The sequence below is a fragment of the Psilocybe cubensis genome, chromosome 8 (genome assembly GCF_017499595.1).
Source record: "Psilocybe cubensis strain MGC-MH-2018 chromosome 8, whole genome shotgun sequence".
Classification (NCBI taxonomy): Eukaryota; Fungi; Basidiomycota; class Agaricomycetes; order Agaricales; family Agrocybaceae; genus Psilocybe; species Psilocybe cubensis.
Window position 1 is genome coordinate 1,362,946 of NC_063006.1, and position 22,739 is coordinate 1,385,684.

General features: G+C 45.7%; 11 protein-coding genes across 11 annotated transcripts; 5 read left to right on the plus strand and 6 right to left on the minus strand.

Annotated features, from left to right (window-relative positions):
• Window positions 1–476: 476 nt before the first annotated feature.
• JR316_0008936 (uncharacterized protein) lies at window positions 477–1,838 on the minus strand (the record flags this gene model as incomplete). The annotated part of the gene is made up of 4 exons (XM_047894647.1): window positions 477–767; window positions 827–1,133; window positions 1,267–1,580; window positions 1,638–1,838. The coding sequence occupies 4 exons, from the start codon at window positions 1,836–1,838 to the stop codon at window positions 477–479; spliced, it is 1,113 nt and encodes a 370-aa protein (XP_047746106.1).
• Window positions 1,839–2,342: 504 nt separating this feature from the next.
• On the minus strand, window positions 2,343–3,464 carry JR316_0008937 (uncharacterized protein; the record flags this gene model as incomplete). Its single annotated transcript, XM_047894648.1, has 4 exons — window positions 2,343–2,660; window positions 2,723–2,975; window positions 3,037–3,119; window positions 3,171–3,464. The coding sequence occupies 4 exons, from the start codon at window positions 3,462–3,464 to the stop codon at window positions 2,343–2,345; spliced, it is 948 nt and encodes a 315-aa protein (XP_047746107.1).
• Window positions 3,465–4,790: 1,326 nt separating this feature from the next.
• On the plus strand, window positions 4,791–7,076 carry JR316_0008938 (uncharacterized protein; the record flags this gene model as incomplete). Its single annotated transcript, XM_047894649.1, has 12 exons — window positions 4,791–5,089; window positions 5,144–5,285; window positions 5,348–5,484; window positions 5,556–5,579; window positions 5,635–5,676; window positions 5,725–5,778; window positions 5,850–6,050; window positions 6,219–6,302; window positions 6,354–6,461; window positions 6,532–6,666; window positions 6,732–6,845; window positions 6,914–7,076. The coding sequence occupies 12 exons, from the start codon at window positions 4,791–4,793 to the stop codon at window positions 7,074–7,076; spliced, it is 1,503 nt and encodes a 500-aa protein (XP_047746108.1).
• A 1,781-nt stretch (window positions 7,077–8,857) lies between these two features.
• JR316_0008939 (uncharacterized protein) lies at window positions 8,858–9,406 on the plus strand (the record flags this gene model as incomplete). Its single annotated transcript, XM_047894650.1, has 1 exon — window positions 8,858–9,406. The coding sequence occupies one exon, from the start codon at window positions 8,858–8,860 to the stop codon at window positions 9,404–9,406; it is 549 nt and encodes a 182-aa protein (XP_047746109.1).
• A 247-nt stretch (window positions 9,407–9,653) lies between these two features.
• On the minus strand, window positions 9,654–10,550 carry JR316_0008940 (uncharacterized protein; the record flags this gene model as incomplete). Its single annotated transcript, XM_047894651.1, has 1 exon — window positions 9,654–10,550. One exon carries the CDS (start codon window positions 10,548–10,550, stop codon window positions 9,654–9,656), a length of 897 nt encoding a protein of 298 aa, XP_047746110.1.
• A 302-nt stretch (window positions 10,551–10,852) lies between these two features.
• On the plus strand, window positions 10,853–13,432 carry JR316_0008941 (uncharacterized protein; the record flags this gene model as incomplete). Its single annotated transcript, XM_047894652.1, has 13 exons — window positions 10,853–10,868; window positions 10,921–11,348; window positions 11,408–11,443; window positions 11,504–11,575; window positions 11,631–11,675; window positions 11,732–11,824; window positions 11,897–12,133; window positions 12,196–12,225; window positions 12,283–12,327; window positions 12,384–12,419; window positions 12,485–12,595; window positions 12,668–12,895; window positions 12,959–13,432. 13 exons carry the CDS (start codon window positions 10,853–10,855, stop codon window positions 13,430–13,432), a joined length of 1,851 nt encoding a protein of 616 aa, XP_047746111.1.
• A 3-nt stretch (window positions 13,433–13,435) lies between these two features.
• Window positions 13,436–13,818, plus strand: JR316_0008942 (uncharacterized protein; the record flags this gene model as incomplete). The annotated part of the gene is made up of 3 exons (XM_047894653.1): window positions 13,436–13,534; window positions 13,595–13,684; window positions 13,741–13,818. 3 exons carry the CDS (start codon window positions 13,436–13,438, stop codon window positions 13,816–13,818), a joined length of 267 nt encoding a protein of 88 aa, XP_047746112.1.
• A 120-nt stretch (window positions 13,819–13,938) lies between these two features.
• JR316_0008943 (uncharacterized protein) lies at window positions 13,939–14,551 on the plus strand (the record flags this gene model as incomplete). Its single annotated transcript, XM_047894654.1, has 2 exons — window positions 13,939–14,397; window positions 14,543–14,551. The coding sequence occupies 2 exons, from the start codon at window positions 13,939–13,941 to the stop codon at window positions 14,549–14,551; spliced, it is 468 nt and encodes a 155-aa protein (XP_047746113.1).
• A 1,879-nt stretch (window positions 14,552–16,430) lies between these two features.
• Window positions 16,431–17,816, minus strand: JR316_0008944 (uncharacterized protein; the record flags this gene model as incomplete). Its single annotated transcript, XM_047894655.1, has 5 exons — window positions 16,431–16,585; window positions 16,833–16,962; window positions 17,014–17,320; window positions 17,377–17,414; window positions 17,478–17,816. 5 exons carry the CDS (start codon window positions 17,814–17,816, stop codon window positions 16,431–16,433), a joined length of 969 nt encoding a protein of 322 aa, XP_047746114.1.
• An 819-nt stretch (window positions 17,817–18,635) lies between these two features.
• JR316_0008945 (uncharacterized protein) lies at window positions 18,636–20,001 on the minus strand (the record flags this gene model as incomplete). The annotated part of the gene is made up of 5 exons (XM_047894656.1): window positions 18,636–18,926; window positions 18,978–19,284; window positions 19,341–19,378; window positions 19,437–19,739; window positions 19,792–20,001. 5 exons carry the CDS (start codon window positions 19,999–20,001, stop codon window positions 18,636–18,638), a joined length of 1,149 nt encoding a protein of 382 aa, XP_047746115.1.
• Window positions 20,002–20,985: 984 nt separating this feature from the next.
• JR316_0008946 (Endoplasmic reticulum vesicle protein 25) lies at window positions 20,986–21,846 on the minus strand (the record flags this gene model as incomplete). Its single annotated transcript, XM_047894657.1, has 4 exons — window positions 20,986–21,107; window positions 21,169–21,299; window positions 21,363–21,450; window positions 21,507–21,846. The coding sequence occupies 4 exons, from the start codon at window positions 21,844–21,846 to the stop codon at window positions 20,986–20,988; spliced, it is 681 nt and encodes a 226-aa protein (XP_047746116.1).
• Window positions 21,847–22,739: the final 893 nt, after the last annotated feature.

The window sequence follows — 22,739 nt, forward strand, 5'->3', positions numbered from 1 at the left end:
GCCAACGGTGTGAGATCCAGTGAGGGAAACTAAGTTGGATGAGAATGTTGGATAGAATATTCGGCCATCACGTGTAAGCAATTTTCAGAAACCATGACAGTAGTGTTACAGGTCTTTGAAGAGGCTCCCATTTTCATCTTGTAAACTTACAGTATATTGTTAGAGGTTATTTGTATGCTCGCATATGGATCATGAATGGACTATAAATGAGATAAACTGTTGCTTTCAAATATGAAAGCAAACATGCCCGTTAAATTTGGACTCATGGATGCTAATCAGCGAGCCGGGTGCAGGGAAAGAATTGCCCTTGTCGCCCGTGACACAACTGCATGCGCCATGATGTTCTGTGTAGGACAGGGGAGGCTTCGGGCCCCTCCCGCTGCTACACACCGGGCGGCTCTGTTGAGGGCCGTTTGGTAATCTCGTAAACATAAACATAAACATAAACGATAATAAGTGGTGTTTATAGGGTACTATTATGATAAAACATTGACAGCATTAAATATTTTGGAAAGTTTTTTCTTCCCCAACGCAAATAATTGCCGCTTTTTGTGAGAAGGAGAATATTCCATAGCTATCTTTTGGGCCATGAGCATATGCGAATCAAATCTTTTAATCCATATCTCGGAAGAAAGAGATTCTGGATCCAATGAATTGATGAGACGTTCAAATTGCTGAAGTGATTCTGCCGCAGTAGGTCTCATGTCAGGGCTAGGATGGGTCATCGCTGCATAGAGGGGTTCAAGGAAGTCCAACCCGGTATATTCCTGACCAGTAAAGCGTTGTATAGTAAGTAGCACGTAGAGTGACAATTCTATTTGCTTACTTTGGAAAATTGTTGTACCTGACATCCTAGTTGGTATACATCCAATTTGAAAGGGTCGTATGGTGCTTCGAGAGACCACTCAGGTACTGTTTTGACCTGGCCGTATCGTCCTTCCGATAAAACATTTGGAGGAAAGTAATCAGCGGTCTCATAATCAATCATGTAATATTTCACAGGGGCAACCAGGCAACGGTCTTTAAAAACAGCCCAAGATTTACCGTCAGGATGAAGGGAATGTCGCGCGTAATGGAAGCTGCTAGGAATGGCATTGGTAGGGTCCATCATATAGTTGAGAAAACATGCATCCCTGAAATAGAAAATTATAACCACCAGATAAAAAATAAGTAATGGAAACATGCCTGTGAGCGATGCGGTGTTCGTGGAGAAATACAATTCCCTGTGCAAACCTACGTCAAATAAGCCGTTGACTATAAACACACGGCCCCACCTTGATGAGCTGGTCAATTGCCTCTACAATCTCCCTGACGTGCTGAAATGGGAAGCTCCAACTCATCAAAGGGAATAAGAGAGGCATTACCAAGAGCACTGCCGATTCACGCGATTTGGCCATTTCATACTGCGACGGTAAAGGTATTACTTCGAGGAGGGGGACCGTGTTATTTCTGGGGTCCGCACGCATTTCAGGAGAATTCAAATATTCCAGGAGGGGTACGTTATCTTCCTCAAGGAAGACTTGCTTCATTACTACTCTTGCGCCGTCGCTGATGCGGGTAGCATCCATAAGGTTGTATTTCTGTGAAATTATGAAAAATGAATTGTCTATCTGAGATAATTGACTGAAGCGACGGACTTGGTATGAAATAAAGTCAGGAAAGTCAAACAGGTCCTTAAAGAAGTTCCAGGGTCTATTCCATGGAGGCTTCCAGTTTGGATGGTACCTAGGACGAAGCATGTACCCATGTTGTAACAGGAAGGGATATATTTCCACCCATCTTGCTTCCAGCTGGGTGATCAGGCCTGCGGGATGACCATTATCCATGATGTTACGCATTCATAAGAGTTGGGGTGGGGGTTCTGCAAGCTTGAGACTTGAGACTTATAAGCACAACAACGGCGAAAGAAAATATTAAGAAAAGACCTGCAACGTTAACATTTCGAATTTCAACCATCGCCGATCGGACATTTGATGTCACTGAGTTCGAACTGGATTTGAAATTTAAACCACGACTCCCAAGTGAGACGAGTCCAAGACGAGTCCCAACTTGCATTGCCGACCTGGCTTTCCGTTCCCAGGACAAGGTCACTAAATATTCAAGGTGTATTCAGGGTCTGTCCATTGTCACTTCCAAACGTTTTTCTTCCTCCCTTTAGTTAACGTATCTGCCTAGTACGTGGATTTATGGCCATGAGCTCAACGTGAGCTTTGTTTGCTAGCCAGAAACAAGACCACTGATACCGTGATACCCCAGCGTGTGGTCAATGATACAGATTATTTGGACCACAATTGGAACCACGTGTTTGACATAAAGGTGTGTTATTACTTTTTATTACCTCCTCAGCTATCTACACCAACTTTGACTTTCGAGCTTATCAACAAAAGACACCCGAAAACATTGGACAGCTTTTGATTGATCGATCTAAATATTCCAGGCTGGGTTTCGGGTGGTGAATATGCCATAGCTGCTTTTTGTCTAGCGAGTTGAGAAGCATTAAAACCTTTGATCCATATTTCGCGTTTTAAAGACGCTGGGTCCATCTCGTCGATAATCTCCTTGAATTTTCGAAGGGAGTCAGCTGCAGTAGGCCTGAGATCAGGGTTGTCGCGTGTCATTGCAATGTAAAGTGGTTTCAAAAATTTTAAGCCTTTGTACTCCTGACAAGAGAAAAGTTCGGTTAGCACATTGCTCTTAGGAAAGAATGACTTCAGTATCTTACTTCTGCAAACCCTTTTACTTGGCATCCTAGTTGGTACACGTCCAGTTTAAAAGGGTCGTAAGGTGCGTCCAGCGACCACTCCGGAACTGTCTTGATTTGACCATATCGTCCCTCGGATAAAATGTTTGGAGGAAAGTATTCGGCAGTCTCGTAATCAATCATATAGTATTTTACTGGGGCAACCAGGCAACGGTCCTTGAAGACTGCCCGGGATTTGCCGTCGGGATGAAGGTAGTGTCGAACATAGTGGAAACTGTTGGGAATAGCGTTGGTGGGGTCCATCATGTAGTTCAGAAAACACGCATCCCTAGTACCAGACATCAGAATGAGCGGGTGGAACATGAGCATTGGGAACAAGCCTGTGAGCGATGCGGTGTTCGTGGAGAAATACAATTCCCTGCGCAATTATATGTCAAATAGGCCGTGGGCTAGAAACACACGGACGTACATTAATGAGCTGTTCAATTACTTCCACAATTTCCCTGACATGCTGGAACGGGAAGCTCCAACTCATCAAAGGAAAAAGGAGAGGCATTACCAGGAGCACTGCCGATTCGCGTGACTTGGCCATTTTGTACTGCGACGGTACAGGTATTACTTCGAGGAGGGGAACCGTATTATTTCTGGGGTCCGCGCGCATTTCAGGAGAATTCAAATATTCCAGGAGGGGTACATTATCTTCCTCGAGGAAGACTTGCTTCATTACCACTCTTGCGCCGTCACTAACGCGAGTAGCATCCATGAGGTTATGTTTCTGTTGAATAAGAATAAGATTTTGAGTTGACTGTTCTGTAGTTGACAGAGATTACAGACTCGAGTTGAAATATAGTCAGGGCACTCATATTTGTCCTTATAAAAGTTCCAGGGTCTTTTCCATGAAGGCTTCCAGTTTGGATGGTATCTGGGACGAAGCCTGTACCCGTGTTGCAAAAGGAAAGGATATATCTCAACCCATCTTGCCTCCAGTGAACTGATAAGCCCTACGGGAGCTTCTTCACCCGTCATTTTCTGCTTGTATATACGACCTCGAGGTGAGATAGAACAACAGTGATCGTAGAAAACATACTGTGTAAGAGTTGAAATCCTTGAAACGTCAGCATCTCAGGGTTGGCTCGTACCCACCCGTTTCTGACTAATCACTTTTCCAAGTCCGCATGCGTTTTATTTTTGGAGGTCTGATCAGAATCCGCGTGACGTTTTCCGGTTTAAACTGACCCTTGGGCCGTGAATGTTATACTCGGCAACCATGGATGGACGGCAATACAGAGCTTGAGGGTGGACTCTATTTCACACCAACTTGTTCTCAACTGTGAGGGGACTATACTACTAGCATTACGAGGATAGAGCACTAAGCCCGAGCTGAGACTTCAATTGCCAGTGGGTACAAGATCAAACAAAAATTGGTACATTAGCGAGAGATATATTCCCACTTCTTTACTCATCATTGGCCAGCTTAACACTGACGACTCTTCGCTATCCTGCAGTACCCCGGGTATATAACTACAAATATCTCAAGCAATAGGCATGCGGCGGCTTTTGGGTCCTCGGATTATCACTGGCTTGGCCAGTGTTGTCGTGGGTCGAATTGAACCGTGGCCAATGTTTCCCGATCAAGCATGAACAAACACAAAAAACGCGTGATTGAACTGTCCAGCAAGCCAGTGTGGGCCGCCCAAGGCGGCGCTTCCCGAGTACTTGGAGTCCGAATTGACATGTTGAGCGTTCTTGAGAATGATCGATCCTGCAGAGACCATTGGCAGCTATAAAGAAGAGCAAGGAGCGCCGGTTTTCAGGGTCTATTCCATACTACGACAATCTGTTCTCACAGGGTTTAAGTCTCTCGGTCATAATGCGATGCGTGTATCTTGAGGTCTTATTTTTAGGTTTCGACTCACTGCGTTGAATCGATCTATTGTGTCTACCAAAGTGGGAATTCCAGAGCCAGCACTCTATAGTGTGCGGAACTTCCGGCTCTTTTCATCATGATTAAGAGATAGTGACCCATATAACGTTTGTTTATTACTTGCCATCATCCCCCCCTAAAAACTACCCTGCAATTCGAATTATCATGGCGTCTAACAAATTAGAAGGGCACAAAAGCGAGCAAGACGACAACGGAGTTGCAGATGATGACACTGGCAGTGAGCAAGACTACGATAGAAACGAAGAGGATGACAGTGGCCACGATTCTAGTGATGTCAACAGTAGCGAGAGCTCCGAGTCTCAAGAAATTGCCCTGTTGACGCTTCAAGCGAAGTTGGAGAAGGTGGATGCTACTCTTCTGGATATAAATCAATTGCGAGAGAGAGCATTGTCTGAAAATTGGGCAAACGATGTAGAAGAGGCGTACATCAGACGCCTAAATGAGTAGGTGTCGTTTCCTCATGCAACAGATGAAACTGTTTTTACTGTATGGAGTAGATCAGAAATGTTGGCCAAGCGGCTAATCACGAAGTTAAAGTCCAAATTTTACATAATTCGCGGCCTCGGAAAACCTCCAAATGTCGACGATCAACTTGAAAAACTTCGTGAAGAAGTCAAAGATCTACAACATGATTATACTGTGAGTAAATCATCAACATTCTCGAAGAAGGGACATTTTTAAATCTGCTTACCACTGCACAGTTGGCATCTGAGCTTCAGAAGCGAGTGGATGCTCAGAGACAGTTGCTTAGCTCACAACCAAGGAAGAAATTTCAACCAAAGCACAAGAGAAAGTTATCAGATCTCACGTTCGCTCGCAGTGTCTCTCCGTCTCCGAGGTTAGATGTTGCTTTAATTTCGTATTGTAGCATCTTATGCACGACTAACCCGATTCTTTTGGAACCCATAGTCAAAGTGATACTTCCTCCCTCCAGTAAGCTTCTAATTGAAAATACGAGTTGTATATCTCATCAATCCGGATCGAAAAGTCGCACTATCAGGCCGCCTCTACAAACCGAGCGTTATTTCAGGTGTGTGCACCATGTCTCGAACTAACCACATGCTGAACACTTTAACAGCCGTGCTCTTCGGTCGAACCCAGACCCGCTGAACTCTCAACTCAATTCTTCGCAGTCAGTCGTCATCCAGATATCTCGTTATTGTATGCATAAGCAAGAATCTGACCTACATATATTCATCACAGAAATGACATTGGACCTTCTCAGACGACGCAGAATCCAAGCCATTATAGACAACCTCCACAAAGGCGTGGCGATGTACCCGATGCAGCAAATGCGGGTTCTGGTCTGCCCAAAAAGCGATCGCTTTCTAGATTGGTACAAGATAAATTCTCCAATTTAACGAAATCGAAAGAAGACAAGGCCGGTACAGGTTATGTCCCATCGTAGGTGTGCGAAATATATATCAACCAGGCAAAAATTACTCACAAGGTTCCAGCACACCATCCAGTCAAACAACTCTACCTTCTCCCAATCAGTATACAAACGTATCCAGGTATGAGGAGTCGTCTCTACTTTCGTGATTATATGACTATCTTAACTTATAGTAACAGGCAGGATACTATCCAGAATTCTTCGTCCCCAACTAACGATGCCTCCGGAGATCCTGCGCAAACGAGTCAACCTTTCATTGAAAGGTCGGAATTCATACTCAATACAGAACGACGATTCTTATAATGCTCTATCAGGCACATCTTGGATCCTCGAGAACTCAATCTGCTGCTATCTGGAGGGGAAAATTTAGTTCAACAAACGAACAGAGAGATATTGGAAAACTCTCAGGATCGCCGTCAAGGGTATGTGCTATCCACATGGACTATTACACCACTGAATGGACCCCAATGATAATATTCACCTCTACAACAGGTTGTCGCCTCCACCTCGCCACACATCTCTTCCACGTCGTGGCATTCCATCACCGCAGCGCCGATCGGGAGGTAGGACTCTGAATATCCCAGTTGGTTCTCGCAATGATGATGTTGGTGTCCATGGCACCGAGAGGTAAGTCATAAAAACCATGCGTGTATCTAAATATACGAGTAGACATTTATTTTAATACTTTAAAGCTCTCGACGCGTTGCTGACAGCGGAAGGGAGCAACCTTCTGTGTCAGCACAAAACGCCCACAGACTTCAACCACCCCCTGCACTTCGCTACACTTCAACGAATAACTCTGCGAGGTACGTAACTCATTATGATTTAATGACGCGAGACATACTAATTGTATTGTATACCATATTTACTGTAGAAGTGTGAATTATCGTCAACAAATACCCCAGCAAGCTGATTACGCTTCAGCAATGGCTTCACTTCAGCTGTCCAGCGGATTGCCTAACCCCTCGTCTCCCGCGGCTGCTGATGAGCAAGAACCTCGGGAATACATCTCTCATGACGATATATACGACGATTGATTGAATGACTGTACTTACTGGGTGAATGGCCATTTGGCTGGTGTATAAATTCAGAATATAATGAAAATTATTAAAACCTTACCTGATACCTCTGATTGTGCACTAATCAAGAGAACTACTTCAATTTACTCTCTTTTCCATACAGTTTAGGAGAATGAGGTAGACAAAAGTGGGTAAACTACTCCCACATAGCAACTTTCCGGTTCGGCTCCCCGATGTCAGAAATTCTACACATCACTTGTTCAAACCGCATTCTGCCAGGCTTGCCAGGCTCTTTATCCGAGTCGATGTGCAGGATAAGGATTGTGTGTCATTGCGGTGTAAAAATTGAACACCGGGTATGCTACGGAGGAGCATGAGACTAGGATGTATGTGACTCCGACAAGAATAACTTGGGGAGATCAAAAGGATGCCAATGAACCGGCGCGGTTGCTCATTGACATGGGAAGGCCTCCTAATGTAATTGCCTGTTTTGGTCAATTATAATGACGTCACTGATTAAGCAGACTCACGTGTGTTAATTTTGTCGGTTTCTGTGATGCCAGCAACTCAACATCGAGTCGATTTTTCCCGGGCATTCAGGCCGACCCATAGGTCCACCGAAGTCGTCTACAGCACCTAATCATGGAGAACAGCATTGATCCCGGGATTCACTGTCTTTTTATATCTAGATTGCCTCCTTGTCGAGATAAGGCACTGCTTTCATGTGTCAACTGACATATCCAAACGCCTAATCCATGAGATCGGCTGCTCCGAGCTCGAAGTACACTGTGCTTTCCCAAGAGATCGTCCCATTACACAGATCTGCCAGGTTACTGGTCTCGTCTTCCAAACTTCAGACTTACTCTGAACGCCCACTGTATCCCTACTCTCTTCAGCCTGGCAAACATGTCTGGACCTAAGCTCCCTTGGGCTCCCTTGGGCTTGCTTAGCGGTATTCTACTTGACCGCTTAACAATACTATGCATCTTCTTGATGTTAATGCTGCTGGTTACACAATTGTGTTTTTATATAATTCGGTTTGCACAACATTTTAATGCTTCAATTTCAAGCACCGATTATGTTCCATTTCCAGTTTGACAAACCCAATCCACCAACTTGCCGCATCCACAAGCGTCAGAAAAAGAAATCGACAAAAAAAAATCAAACGTTCCAAGCGCCACCTCATATCAAAAGATAACAACTCATCCAAAGTTTATCAAAGTATCTTTTTGATTTTTCCTGCTCGTAAAGTGAGCGGCCGTCGGTACGCATCTAGAGGCAAAATAGTACCTCGCTTTAGAGGGAAAAGGATGGGCATTTGCGGTACTGGCGGGAAAGCATTAGGTTTGCTTTTTGCATCTCTCTTTTAGACGTTGAATAAGAACTCAATCGAATGGTTTAGTTATCCGGGACGCAAGGATAATCAAAAGGTCATCAAAACAATCGACACTGGAAATCTATGCGAGTGCACCTAGGTTGGAGATCATAGTCGAATCAAAATTGTCTAAACCATGCCTCGAAAGATCGTCCATCTCCCGCGATTTACTTTCTATGTTAACCTTAAAACCAAGCGGATTTTTCTCCGACTGTGTCGACTGCCACTCAGATGGCTGGATTAATAAGCTTAGGGACTTGTTGTCGCCCGTTATTGTCTATCCTGTTCTTCAAACTACGCATAATTCTCCCCTAATCTCTTCTGATCCATCTGGATCTGCGCCTTTTTCCCCACCAAAGACTCAGCATGTGGTGCGTAAATGACCCCCCAATTCTTGATCTCGCTAACCACCGTATCGTAGGCCATGGACAAGTCAATCGACCTGTTATCTGCTTCAATGAAGGAATTCAAACTTCGAGAAGCAGCGCAGAGTCAACTTGTTAATTCTACAGCATCAGTCCCGCAAACTTCATTAACGGGACAGCAACAAGCACCCACAAACCCGTCGCCTACTGTACAAATACCGGTACATTCCTCAGAGAATCAACCTTTGCTTCCAAATCCTACTGCGCTCGTAGGCTCTCCAGAAGAGCAAGTAACATCGAAACAACGAGTACCCCGCTTGCTGACCAACGCCAAAGCATCTTTTTCACGGCTCCAACGTCCACCACAAGTCGCGAAAAGGACAAAACCAAAACAATCGTCCGCGGAGTCTGTAGACTCGGTAACGGAGCAATTTGCCTTGCTCGTGACTCCGTCCTCTTCAGAGAGTTCATCTTGCAAGAAGCCCTCGTTGAAGCAGATGAAAATATGGAATCAGCAAGCGGCTGTCAAGCAAGCTCTGTTAGGAATCGACTTAAGTCAAGAGAGAAGAATGCCCAAAGACCAAGTTGATATCGAAGCTGGGGTCTGACTACTGACCCCAGGACCCTATATATACATGGAGACCGGAGTAACTACTTCCCGGACCAGAGTACTCGACATATGACAACTATCAATAGATGAAACAGGAGAACGATAGACGTGGGACCGAACACAAAGATAGAACAAGGCATGACAGCGTGGGACCGTAACAGATAACGATAACGGATAGGGGTGGCACCAATACGTACCCTGACATCACCTCCCCTCTAAAGGTCGGTGTCCCAACGACCTGGTCTTCACCGTGGACGGTTTGCACCAAAGACATGAGGCGGTCCACCGCCACAACGCGCGGTCTGAATTCCCTCCCTAGGCTGAACAGGCCCGGGGCGAGAGTAACCGTCAGAGTGTTGCTGCGGAGCCCTGAGAGCGTCCACCTCCATAGGCGAACCAGGGGCGAGCGACGAGGATGGGCTGGAGCGAGTGTCGACAGCCGTAGGAGTGGGCAAATGCGGAGAAGCCGTCCCGGAACGGGATGTCCGCGTAGTTGGGGTAGAGCTCAAGGTTGGAGTAGGAGAAGGAAGTTCAACGACGAGGGTAGGGGGGGCGGCAGTGGGCGCAGGAGGCTGTTTAGGCTTCTTGGACCTAGGGTTGCGGATGCGACGACGGGCAATCCGCTTGCCGATAGCAGAAAGAGCATCACCAACTTCACGAGCGGTGCCCCTGATAGTGACGGCACGCAAACCGGAGGTGACGACGGGGGAGACCGAGATCTTTGCGTGCAAGATGTCGTGGATTTGGCGTAAGCCAGTTCCCGCGCGCCCTATGACGTGGCCAGCCTGTTCGTCCGCAATAGACAGGGTAGCGACGATCTTCTCGAGGGCGGCTTTGGTAGTAGTAGAGCGGATGGATTGGGAGTGCGGGGGCCCTGTAGTAGGGGTAGAGGTAGGTGCAGCCGGGCGTTCCTTCCTAGAGGTGCGTCGAGCGCGAGGTGCGCGAGCAGAGGGAGTGGGAGCGGCAGGCGGTTTGGGTAGGGAGGCTGTGAGGCGTTCAAGTTTAGACTCGATGGCAGACAGTCGGTCATCAACCTTTTTATCGGCGTCAAACCGGACTTGCTGCGCCCTAAAGAGGAGGGCGAAACGGTCCTCGAGGGACATCGTCATGAACCCATCGTAAGGCGAAGGAGGGTCGGCCATAGAGTATAGTAGGTGGGGGCAAGGTAGAGTGGAGTAGACGAGCGCTGCACTGGATAGAGTACCAGGGCAACGTTGGGTAGCTTCGATATGCTGTTAGGAATCGACTTAAGTCAAGAGAGAAGAATGCCCAAAGACCAAGTTGATATCGAAGCTGGGGTCTGACTACTGACCCCAGGACCCTATATATACATGGAGACCGGAGTAACTACTTCCCGGACCAGAGTACTCGACATATGACAACTATCAATAGATGAAACAGGAGAACGATAGACGTGGGACCGAACACAAAGATAGAACAAGGCATGACAGCGTGGGACCGTAACAGATAACGATAACGGATAGGGGTGGCACCAATACGTACCCTGACAAGCTCGGGGTGAAAAGAAGGTTAAACGCACACGTGGTAATCCCTATGAAAGACCGTCTAAGGGCAGTGGGCAGTACCAGACCAAACCCACGCAGGACATTGATCATCAGGAGTTAGAGGATAACCCTGATGATATCGTCAAATTTTTGGAAGCCCTTCAGGTGGGCCTCCCCTCCAACGCCGCTCAGGTCAACACTTTGGTAGGGAGCTCCCAGATCTATTCCACGATAGCAGAATCTCGGAGCCTCGATGATACCACCCCCGCAAGTGAAGACCACAATACCTTGTCCGCAGATGGCCAGAAGGGGTGTGATACCCTCATAGAACGACTTCCAGGCAGTAGCACAACATCGGCAAACTCAGACGGTCAAACAGTTAACGCCTTGCGAAAAGGTAAACAGGTCAATCGCACCCCAATAACAAAACTTGCGGTAAATGTTATATAACCCCTCTTTGCGAAAATAATCTGATCACCAATTCTTGGATCTAGGATTCACAGCCGCTTACTGGGTTGGCCGATGAAAGCGTATGTCATTTCATTTGGATGCTCATGTCTTCAAACCTAACCCTTGTTGTCTTTCTGCAGCACTTCTTGGCGTTTGAACCCATTGATATTTTGGGTGATGTATCAACTGAACTAGTTTGGGAGCCTGTTAACGTAAGTTCTTTGCGTTATTTCGTTGACTCCAATACTAAATCAAATATCACAAAAGGACGATGAGCAACCGCTGAACAGCTACAAGGGAATCATAACTCTGGTGATTTTGTAACGTTTCTGCTCTGAATAGGCCTATATTGACTACAATACCTTCAGGAGCAACCACCTCAACAAGATCAGGAGCTAGTGGACGTTGGTACCAAAATACTCAAGGCTACCTACAGGCAAATTCCAGAACATGTCGTAGAGGTTTATGCCTTCAGATATTATCACTGCCTTATTATTTTTATATCAATTACTGACAATTATCATTGATTTTAGGCACTTGCTGAGGACACAGGAAGACAGATGGCGGCAATCTGGGACATGGAGATTGGCAAGAATTCAACCATTGACGAATTGGAGTCTATCGTACAGACTCTATTAGCGAACGTCATTCGCGATTCGGGCATGTACCTCATTGGAGAAATTGCTCAGTGGGAACCAACCAATCCGAAGGAAGCCCTGCCAGTACCGACGACGACTGGATCATTGGATACGCCGGACATGGAAATTGATGTGAGGCCATTTAGTTTCTACTTATCATTTATTCATTATCTCATTTCAATCACTCTTGGTAGGATGATGATATTCTAGTTAGATATGCCCAGGTAAGACCTAAACACTTTAGCTCATGTATCTGCCAATGCAAGCAGCTTTGTTGCCAGGAGCAAGAAATTAGAGATCGTCATCTCGTTTCAAGCTTCCAGGAGGTAAAATGAATCTAGCAGTATTAAAAATCATCGAGACTAATGTAGTTAATGCATAGGAACAACAGGAGCCAGAGCAAATCGAGCTCAATTGGGTACATATTGACCTGTTTAATTTACTTTATATCGAAACTGATAGCTAACAATATCTTCTACACAGATTCAAGAACAGGAACGGCAACTCGAAGAGGGATGCATCTACACAACTAACCTCGTTGTCGATATCCTCAATGCTGCCGCTTCTGGAGAGCTACCAGGAATAGTCGTCCAGGTCTGTAAACCTTTTGCTTTTTGAATCATTACTCAATATCTAAAATGGCATATTTTTTTACTCGTGCAATAGGAAGAGATCTCACAGGCCCAACAATTTGTGGACTCGGCGACAGCCTTTATCCACCACACTGTCACCACGAACCAAGGGACGGTCGTTGAAGCCGTGGGCACGGTGCGCAAATACTTGGTTAATAAACTGCAATCAGCTAGTTTGCGCATTGAAGTCTCTTTGGCAATGGAAGAGCAGCTTCCCAGTGCTCCTATGGTCTCTCATCCGGCATATGAGCTCCATTATCAGGTATGTGTATTTTCCTAGACCCCTTCAATGATCCATTTATTCTGATTTCCTTCACTACTTTAGGACCCTTTGTTGGACAGCAACATGGACGAGGTATCAGCATCGGCAACGCCAACTTCAACACTGCCACCTAGATTGATCAAACCCCCTTCAGCATCTGCAGTAGAAGAGCCATCAAAGACACTACCACTGCCCGAGGAAGTTGACAATAGCTTCCACAAGGCACACCAAAATGCTGGCCACGACCAGAATGAGGTCGTTCGATCCGACGGAAATGTGGAAAAGGAGGAAGAGACACGCATTGGAGAGGACGCTCTCCTTTGCTTGGTTCATCCTACCCTTTCCAATGACGTCGAGACCTCCGCCGGCGTGGACCATGGAGAGGGCCAATCTGGCCTGGGCCATGGTGTGTCGGCGGAGGATCCGCCTTTGGAATTCGTCAATACTCAGCCGCTTGGTCATGGATGCCTAAAAGCCAGTACGACGCAAGCGACAGCCTGCCCATCGTCTGAGCCGCAGGGTATTGATGAACACTAGGTGATGCCCGAATCAGTGCCCAAAGTGGCCGTTGGAGAGAGTACTCCGAACGGCGGGCTCGATGACTCGGAAGAAAAATCAGTAAAGGCCGAAATTGATGGTGTAAGTGTTCTATCTCAAGATATGCCATTGCATTGTTAACCTCCTTTTTATCTGTAACAGACTGCTACTCAAAATTCTGAAGATAGTGCTGGTCATCAAGCACTCGAAGATCAAGGCGTCGAAGTACTAGAGGAAATTGGTGCCGTGCCGGTAATATACCTTCTATCCTACTCTATCTCTCACATTAACTTCATTTTTTTTACTAGGTTTTGGATGCTGAAGTCGATCTGGGAAGGCTTGACGACAGAGCTAGTCATACGGAAAGGACCTCCAAAAAGCGCTGAGCGGAGGAGACAGGTAAATCCTATGTCGAGATAGAGGGGCTTAAACGAGCCGCGAAAAGAGGTCACTTCGGACCTGGCCCCAGTGATGACAATCCGTCAGTCACATTCTCGGACAATGCAATGGCGACGATGGCCCAGCTTGATAGAGAATCTGAACATTGGGACGCAGATCGCGGCCACAAGCGCACATCGGAGCCGGCACAGGATACGCACAAGGTCATATCGTCATCAACGCCAGTTGCTTCATCACGAAAGCGCAGCCGCGACGACGATTCAAGCCTTGCCACCCTCCTTCCTTCCAATAACTCTACACCAACTCCATCCAGCTCAGTGGCAAAGTTGAGCTTAGTTGGTTCAAAAACTGAGTCACAGACGGAAGACGATACAAGGCCTATGAAGCGGGCAAGGCAATCAAAGTTGTCGCCATTGCCCTCATTGACAGTGCCTGGCAATGATAATGTACAATCACCGTCCCGCCAGTCACCGCCTCCGTCTCTGGCTCCACGTCGTGCAAAGTCGCCGTCACTGTTACCCAAGGACATAGCGACGGAGAAGAAAAAGAGCCACTTAAGTTGGCTGGTGTCAAGGGCCATCGCGCGTTTACCAAGCTGGATGAGGCCTAACAGGAGCAAGCCTTCAAGAGGCTAATTCAGTTTCAATCAGTTGTATGTCATGCTATCATATGTGATTTGTTTCTGGTACTGATTCTCTTGTCTCTTTCCAGGACGTGTAATATATATTTATTCTTTTGTTTAATCTAGAGTCGTGATACATATAGTTACACATTCTTGCTTTTTTGCTTTGTTATTGTTTTCTTGTTCATTTCTGCTTTTATCGCTGTACAGCTACTGTCGTAAATTATTTGTCTCTGCTTTGTAAATCAGGCATTGTATCTACTTGCTACATTGTGTAATATTTTGTCAAGCACTCTAATACATGTACATCTCATCGAGTGTTGTCATTGATACGGCTGTTTGAGAATGGGCGGCTACATTGAATATGACAGCGCTATCACACCTACTTCAGAAACTCGAAACAAAGTTGATGGTCACAGTTCATATCCACATCTGATTGTTGCTTCTTTTACAGTTTAGATCTTTCAACCGAGACAAACTAGCCATCTGTCTTTCCATGAATCCATTCAACGCTGCAAAATATGCAACCCTGGGTGCCCTAGTTCAAGTTTAAACTCCACATTCTTAACAACCATCTGAAATTGGCTGCCTACGATGTTTCTGCTCGCTTCCTGAAGTGTGATAGGAAAGATGCGTTAACATCCGGCGTTCATGGCTCGAGGTACACGCGCAACCAAACAAGATATCAAGACTCGACAGCATCATATGGTCCATTGGGGAAGTATGTTAAATCATGAGGCGCGTTCGACAGACAGACTGCATTCTGCATCCCCAGCAGGTGGTTGGGCACCACAACACTCATGTATCAAGATAAGATTCAATACGTGAGGGAGGAGTGCGCACTGCACCGCGTTGACCAGATTGCAGGTTCAGTCTGGATGAGGCGGAATTTAAGGTGCGCCCAGTGTGTTTCAGTGTTGATGGAGGTGGTAACCAATCCCGCCAATGGAAAGCCAACACAATGCCTGATTTCGCTCTCGAGGCGATTCAGATTAAGACATATAGGCAAGCAGCATTTCAATAGCGCAGAGATGCCCAGCGCAGCGCTCTGAAAGAGTCTTTAATAGACTCCGTTACCAACGAAGTGGTCATGGTTCTACCAGTACAGACAGGGCATCTTGATATGGGGCTCAGAAGCGCCCATTGCGGCCGATCTGGGTTTATACCTGATAACAAGGAATTATGCAAGATATGATCCCAGTATATTAGGACTGGATGAAGATATAAGTATTAGTTTGAATCATTGGCAAAATGTGAAGCATACATGTAACGCACTGTCGTCATGACCTGTTGGTTAGTTGTCGTCGGGAAGAAATGACGAGTGATGTGGCGTTAAAGGGGCTAGGGTACTGGCAGCCCAGTGTATGTCCAGGTTTGAGCATTTCTGGGCTGCTGGCACGATGCAAAGGAAGGGGGGTGCAAAAGGGATAAAATTATAATAAATAACATGCGCACCTAGGTTACTGCAAAACATTTCACTAGCAAGCCAGCCATCTGTCTCATCCAAAACGCTACCGCATCTCGTACATTGTACGGCCTCGGACAACAGGTGCAGATGGTGCCAATAGGTTGGGAAAAAGGACTGACATCAACAAACACGGATCAAATGGAAAATCGCGTCATGTCCTGTCACGTTTTTTAAAGCGGAGTTTAATCGAGTTTACTTCGACTTTTTTGTAGTACCCTTTGAAGTAAAGTACATGATGGTAGGCTGCTAGGACAACAAACCAGGTTCTCCTACAGCAATAATGCTCTTAGGACATTCTGGAACTCATCACCACCCAATTCTCCATGAGGCAATTGTGCGACAACCTTCTGTACCTCACTTCAGTAGGCCAACAGGGATATCTAATTACGGAATCAGTCATGAAGACAAATATTTCGTACAACAGCAAAGCGGGAAGTATACATCAAAAAATACCATCTATCAGAGACGTGTTCTTCAAAGTGGCTCAGGACGATTTACCAATACAATCCTCACGAAGCCTTAGGTATACCTTTCGAAGTAGGATATTCGAGCGTGTTTGTAGCCAATGGAGAGGATACAAACCCCAAGGATTTTGACGACGACGATATGTATGTCTGATAAAACAATAGGATTGTGCTTTCATTCTCAGTTGAAATATTGAGGGCTATATCATGAATATAAGAGTACAAGAAAAATAATGAATTTATGACACAGAGATTACCGCAATGAGATGGCACAAGTGCGTTTCCGTCAGACAGAATTTGGCGATCTTTTTTGAAAGAGCCTTATTAACCGGATCCACCATTCAATAAATCCTATAATCTGTCTGGTAGTTCTGCTTTGGGGTGGTGGACTTTTCCTCCTGCGTTCTTCTGCCGTGGTCCTCCTTAGCCAAATTTCTCCTGACAGACAGGGTTGATCAAGCGATGTAACAATTTGTCGAAGAATGCTAAGTGACTCCGTAGCTGTAGGCCTCAATGCAGGGTCGGTATATCTCATAGAATCGGCCAAAGGTGACAAAAAATCTAAGCCTTCGTATTCCTGGAGAGTGATATTTGAGCAAGTACTTAAATTGATGCGGGAGGCACTTACTTCAACAAATCTGTCGACAAGGTCTCCTAATTGAAAGACATCTAGCTTGAATGGATTATATGGAATAGTTCCCGACATCTCAGGGACATATTTGACTTGACCATAGTATCCAACACAGCTAGAGCCAGGAGTAAAAAATTCAGCTGTCTCGAAATCAATCAGATAGTATTTAACAGGTGCCACGGAGCAGCGATCCTTGTGGACTATATGTATTCTCCCGTCAGGCTGCCAGTAGTTAGCCACATGGTGAAAACCACTCGGGATAACATTTGTGGGATCCATCATGAAATTACGGCGACATGCATCCCTAATAAGACATTAGCATCGGCATTTTCAAACTTAAGGTCAATGCTCGGTTTCTACCTATGCGCTATATTGTGCTCATGCAGGAATTGAATGCCCTAATAGAGAAAGTCGCAGGTTTTACTCGCAGCTTGATTGACAGATAGTCTATATAAACATACCTGGATTAGTTGTTCAACCACCTCCAAAACCTCTCGAACATGCCGATATGGAAGAGTCACCGACATAAGTGGGAAAAGCATAGGCATCACAATAAGTGCAGAAGGCGAAGAAGTTTCGACGCCACTATCGTTTGGAAGCGGTAAAACCTCTAAGAGGGGGACGACATTATTCCTGCTGTCTTCACGCATCTTTGAAGTATTCAGGTATTGCAAAATTTCAACATTGTCTTCTGCAAGGACCACTCGCTTGATTACCACCCTGGTGCCGTCGCGGATACGGACTGCGTCTATTAGTTTGGGTTCCTGTACAACGAGTCGGTCACGTAATATATTTGACATATTGGATTGAGGTTGCGTACACTTGTCCAAAGCCAGTCAGAGCAAGTTGTCATATCTTTATTGAGATTCCAAAATCTCGTCCATGAAGGTTTTCAATTTGGATGGTAACGAGGTCGTAATTTGTAGCCCATTCGCTTTAGAAATGGCTGGAGCTTGACCCATTCTACTTCCCAGGGTAGCAACAGGCCATCATCTTCCTCCGTATCCTGGCTTATCTGGAGAGTCATTGATGGTGCTGCTTCTGGTTTCAAGGTACAAGCCTGAGGCAGAAACCAGAGGATAGCGGAGGTGAGTGTCTTCTACAACAGTGTTCTCAGTAAGTTGACAGGTCCTGACTAATACCGAATGCCAGCAAATTAACTCCGACTCAAATTTTCATGCCAATCCGCCAATCCAATGTTCATGAACTCAAACCAAATTTTGAAACTAAGAATCCAGTCACCTGACATGTCGAAGTCGAAGTCGCGTAGCGTTTAACCCGTTTGCCTCAGGTTCTCCAATCTAATATTGGTCGACTGAAGAGGCCCCAGCAACTTGAATACCCCATAGCTCAACTGTGACGATAAAGTATGACTGTCCAGACCGTTCCCACCAATCCAGTCCTCGGGAACCCCAGGTTTATCCAAACAATTCGCCTCTTTTAACTAAGATCTTCAGATACATCTGAAGCCATTGGAGAAATTACAAATTGAGAGGACACTGATAACGATTATATGTATGTTTTCATGAGTATACGAGTAGTAGAAAAGTGATATAAATATGACATATGAATTACTAGAGTAAGATAGCGCAAAACTTGTGAGTCGGCCCTCTTGTTTTTCAGACAGGGTTTGACGTTCTTTTTTGGAATAACATTATCAGCCTGATCCACCATTCAATAAATGATATAAGGCGTCTGGTAGCTCTACTTTGGGGCGGTGGACTTTTCCTCCCGCGTTCTTCGGCCGTTGTCTTTCTTAACCAGATATCCCCTGATAGACAAGCATAATCAAGTGATGCAATAATCTGTCGAAGAATGGAAAGTGATTCCGTAGCTGTAGGCCTCAACTCGGGATCAAAATATCTCATGGATTCCGCCAAAGGAGAGAGAAAATCTAAGCCTTCGTACTCCTGGAGGACAATATTTGAGCAAATACTTAACCTGATTTGGGAGGCGCTTACTTGAACGAATCTGTCGACAACGTCACCTAATTGAAAGACGTCTAGCTTGAATGGATCATATGGAATAGTTCCCGACATCTCTGGAACGTATTTGACTTGACCGTAATATCCAACACAGCCAGTACCTGGAGCAAAAAAGCGGGCCGTTTCGAAATCAATCAAATAGTATTTAACAGGTGCCACGGCACAGCGATCTCGGTAGATGATCCGCGTTTTCCCGTCAGGCTGGCAGTAGTTCGCGGCATGATGAAAGCTGCTTGGGATAACGTTCGTTGGATCCATCAAGAAATTACCACAGCACGCATCTCTGACATAATTTTAAGATATTAGCTCTTCAAAGATTCGAGATCAAGAGCACTATACCTATGCGCAATATGATGTTCATGGAGGAATTGAATTCCCTGGCGAGAAAATGAAACGCTCAACTTTCAAATTGATTGAGATCATGTTTAAATTTACCTGGATTAGTTGTTCGAGTAGCTCAAGAACCTCTTTAACATGTCGATATGGAAGACTATCCGACATAAGTGGAAATAACATAGGCATCACAAGAAGTGCGGAAGGCGAGGAGGTTTCAAGACCACTGTCATTTGGCAGCAATAAGACATCCAGGAGTGGGACGGTGTTATTTCTGCTGTCTTCGCGCATTTTTGGAGTATTCAGGAATTGCAAGATTTCAACATTGTCTTCTGCAAGAACCACTCGTTTGAGCACCACCTTGGCACCGTCACGGACGCGGACTGCATCTATCAACTTGGGCACCTGCCGACCAAGTCAATTATTTTATTAGTATCGAAAGATGCATATTTCGTACGCTTGTCCAAAGCCAATCAGAGTAGTCTGACATATCTTTATTGAGATTCCAAAACCTTGTCCAAGGAGGTTTCCAATTTGGATGATACCGAGGTCGCAATTTATAGCCGTTCTTCTTCAGAAAAGGCTGTAGTTTGACCCAATCAACTTCCCAGGGTAACAAAATACTGTCGTCCTCATCCGTATCCTGGCTTATAGGCTGGGGAGGCATAGAGGGAGATGTGTCTGGACTGCAAGGCACACCACGTAAAATTTAAACGTTAAACACCGGAGGAAAGTGGGGGTGAGGGCACTGTACAATAGCAACGTGGCGTACTCAGTCCTACAGGTATAGATGAGAACAGGAAACGAGTTGACAGGCTCGGACCAACTAAGATTTGTCCCGAATTTCAATGTTAATAAACAATCCAGTCACCTGACGTGTCGAAGTCGCATCTCGTTTCCAGGCGCATAACTCAGAGACCACTGGGCACTGTTTTGGTCTGACCGCAGGAAACATATGGTCGTACACTAATGAGCTGTTCAATCGCATCTAACTTTCCCTGCCATACTGGAATGGAAAGCTCCAACTAACTGTAAAAGGGAAAAGGAGAGGCATTACCAGGAGTACTGCCGATTTACGGAACTTGGCCATTTCGTACAGCGATTGTAAGAGGAGGGAAATTGTATTATTGCTGGATCCGCACGCATTTTAGACGAATTTCAAAGTTCGAGCAGATATCCCCCACAGTATCGATTATACATACTTTGGTGGACGAGTTGTCGATATTCTCGGTCAAGGGGAAAAGTTGTTTATATGAAGACGTTTAAAGGCGAAGTCGCGGACAACGGAATGCGATGATCCGAGGTTAACAGTCGCGAAAACGCAGGGGAGGCAGAACTCTCTTGTGTAGATTATAATGTCAGTGATTATAAATTCTAGACTGGGATTTCCGCTGTCCCACACATACTTGCATGAGCAATGTTGGTCAACAGCTTCTTAAGCAACGTTGCGTGGAAGGAAATAAACCACTGCTGTTTCTTCGAAAACCAAAGCGAAATGATAAATGACCATTATGTGGGGTAAGCGTAATTATACACAAAATATGCATCCAAAACTTAGCGCAGATGAGGTCCAACTTTCCCGTCAACAATGATACACTTTCATCCCGCCTCGACGATAGCCAACATTCTACATAGCTGAAGCAGATTAGAATTAGTCGATGAGGTACTTTCGCTTGAAATAAGAGCGGAGGTGGAAGATTTGCCATGCGCCGAGGCCGGCCAGAGAGATGATTGAAAACCAGGCAAAGTTTTGTACGCGTTTATTGGTTGAAACTGGAAGGAGAGTAAGCACCCAGGGTAAGATAGGAGAACATTGTAACCATAAAAAACTCACAATTCGTCTTGGTAAACCGCTCTTCACGCTTCTTCAAATAGTTCATCTCGTCTACAACCTCCTTAACGAGTCCTTCCAGCTTACGCATTTCGGTTTCGAGACCAGAAAGTGATTCCTGGTTAGCAATAGCGCTGTTCGCACGTTTTACAATAAGATACCGGTTCATACATCGGCTTTTGCAATGAGACACTCACTTGTAGTCGACGGCGTCAGCGCCTATATCAATGTCTAGGTCGATGACGCGACTCAATTTCCCCTGTTCGTCTTGCGAGAGCTTAGCATCTATAGCGATGTTTAGTAAACGCAGCTTCAGATTAATGATACAAGAGCAGACAGACCTGTATCGATGTAGTTTCTCAGACACACCCCCACTTCACCCTCAGAATGCGTGGTGATTGCCAGCCTCGACTCCGCTTTGATCCCCCTTTTGCTCAAGTAGATATTCCTCTTCGGACTTGAGTCTACAATCTCGATGTCTACGCGTTGGTGCAAACCAGGCCCAACGTTGGCTGTGACAATGACGAGAGCGTTAGGATGAGCTGGGTTCCATATGCATTTTTGTGGAGGATAGCGGAATGCTGGCAGGTTGAACTTGATGGCCGAGACGGTGTGGCAAAACGACAGGAAAAGAACGACAAGAGGAAGAATCAGCGATAATGGCCGCGATGACGAAGCCATGCTGGAGTGGATGAGAGGTGTTGTCGTGGTCGTCGTGAAAGCGGGTCGTGAGTCTGCCAACCGTGATTGGCTCGGCAATAGTGGGACTCACATGCTACGTGGGACTCTTCGGACACGCAACACTACCCAGCGGCCGGCTTTTCACCTCGTACTCCTCCACCAATCTATCCTCTTTTCTGGCAACTCACTCCAACCTCCAGTATTGCCTCGTTTTGGTCTACGATATTTGATGGTTCTAGCAAAGAACTATCAGGTCACTTTTTCAAAACTCTCGCATTCCTAGATCTCCCTGGATTCTGAGATCAACGCAACCGCTGGGGAAACGGGGCATATGGACTCGGGGCAGGTGAGTTCTCTTTCAGAGTGTGTCGTATATTCTGGAGGGGCCAGCTCCTCAAAACCACCATTGTTTGGCGTCATTGTTCTTGCAATCAGCTCATACTTCAAGATTCATTCGATCCTTTCTTATCGCTACGCAAGACAGTAGTTTTCGGCCGTTTGGTGGATTGTGTGATGTGCACCATAGTGCATTCTATTCATTCACTGGAAAGTATCGCTACTTACGGGAGCGACGTCTCATACAGACAGTGATTTGACGACCTTTACAGCGTGGCGTCGGCGTGCTCTTACTCTACCGACTAATGATCCAGATGGTGTCGATAACATTCACCCTAAGGAGCGTCTTTGTGCTATCCTGAAGGCGGGATGGTTGATATACGAAAAAGCTATCATCACTATCATCCGTGGGCGTATCGGCTCAAGATCATTTTTTTCGCCAATCCTGAAAACATCGACACACTTTTATTACTGTGCTTCACATGCATTTTGAAAATGCTTGTCATTTTCCGTAGCATCTATTTGAGACGCTCTTCCTTCGCCTGTCAGGCAATGGT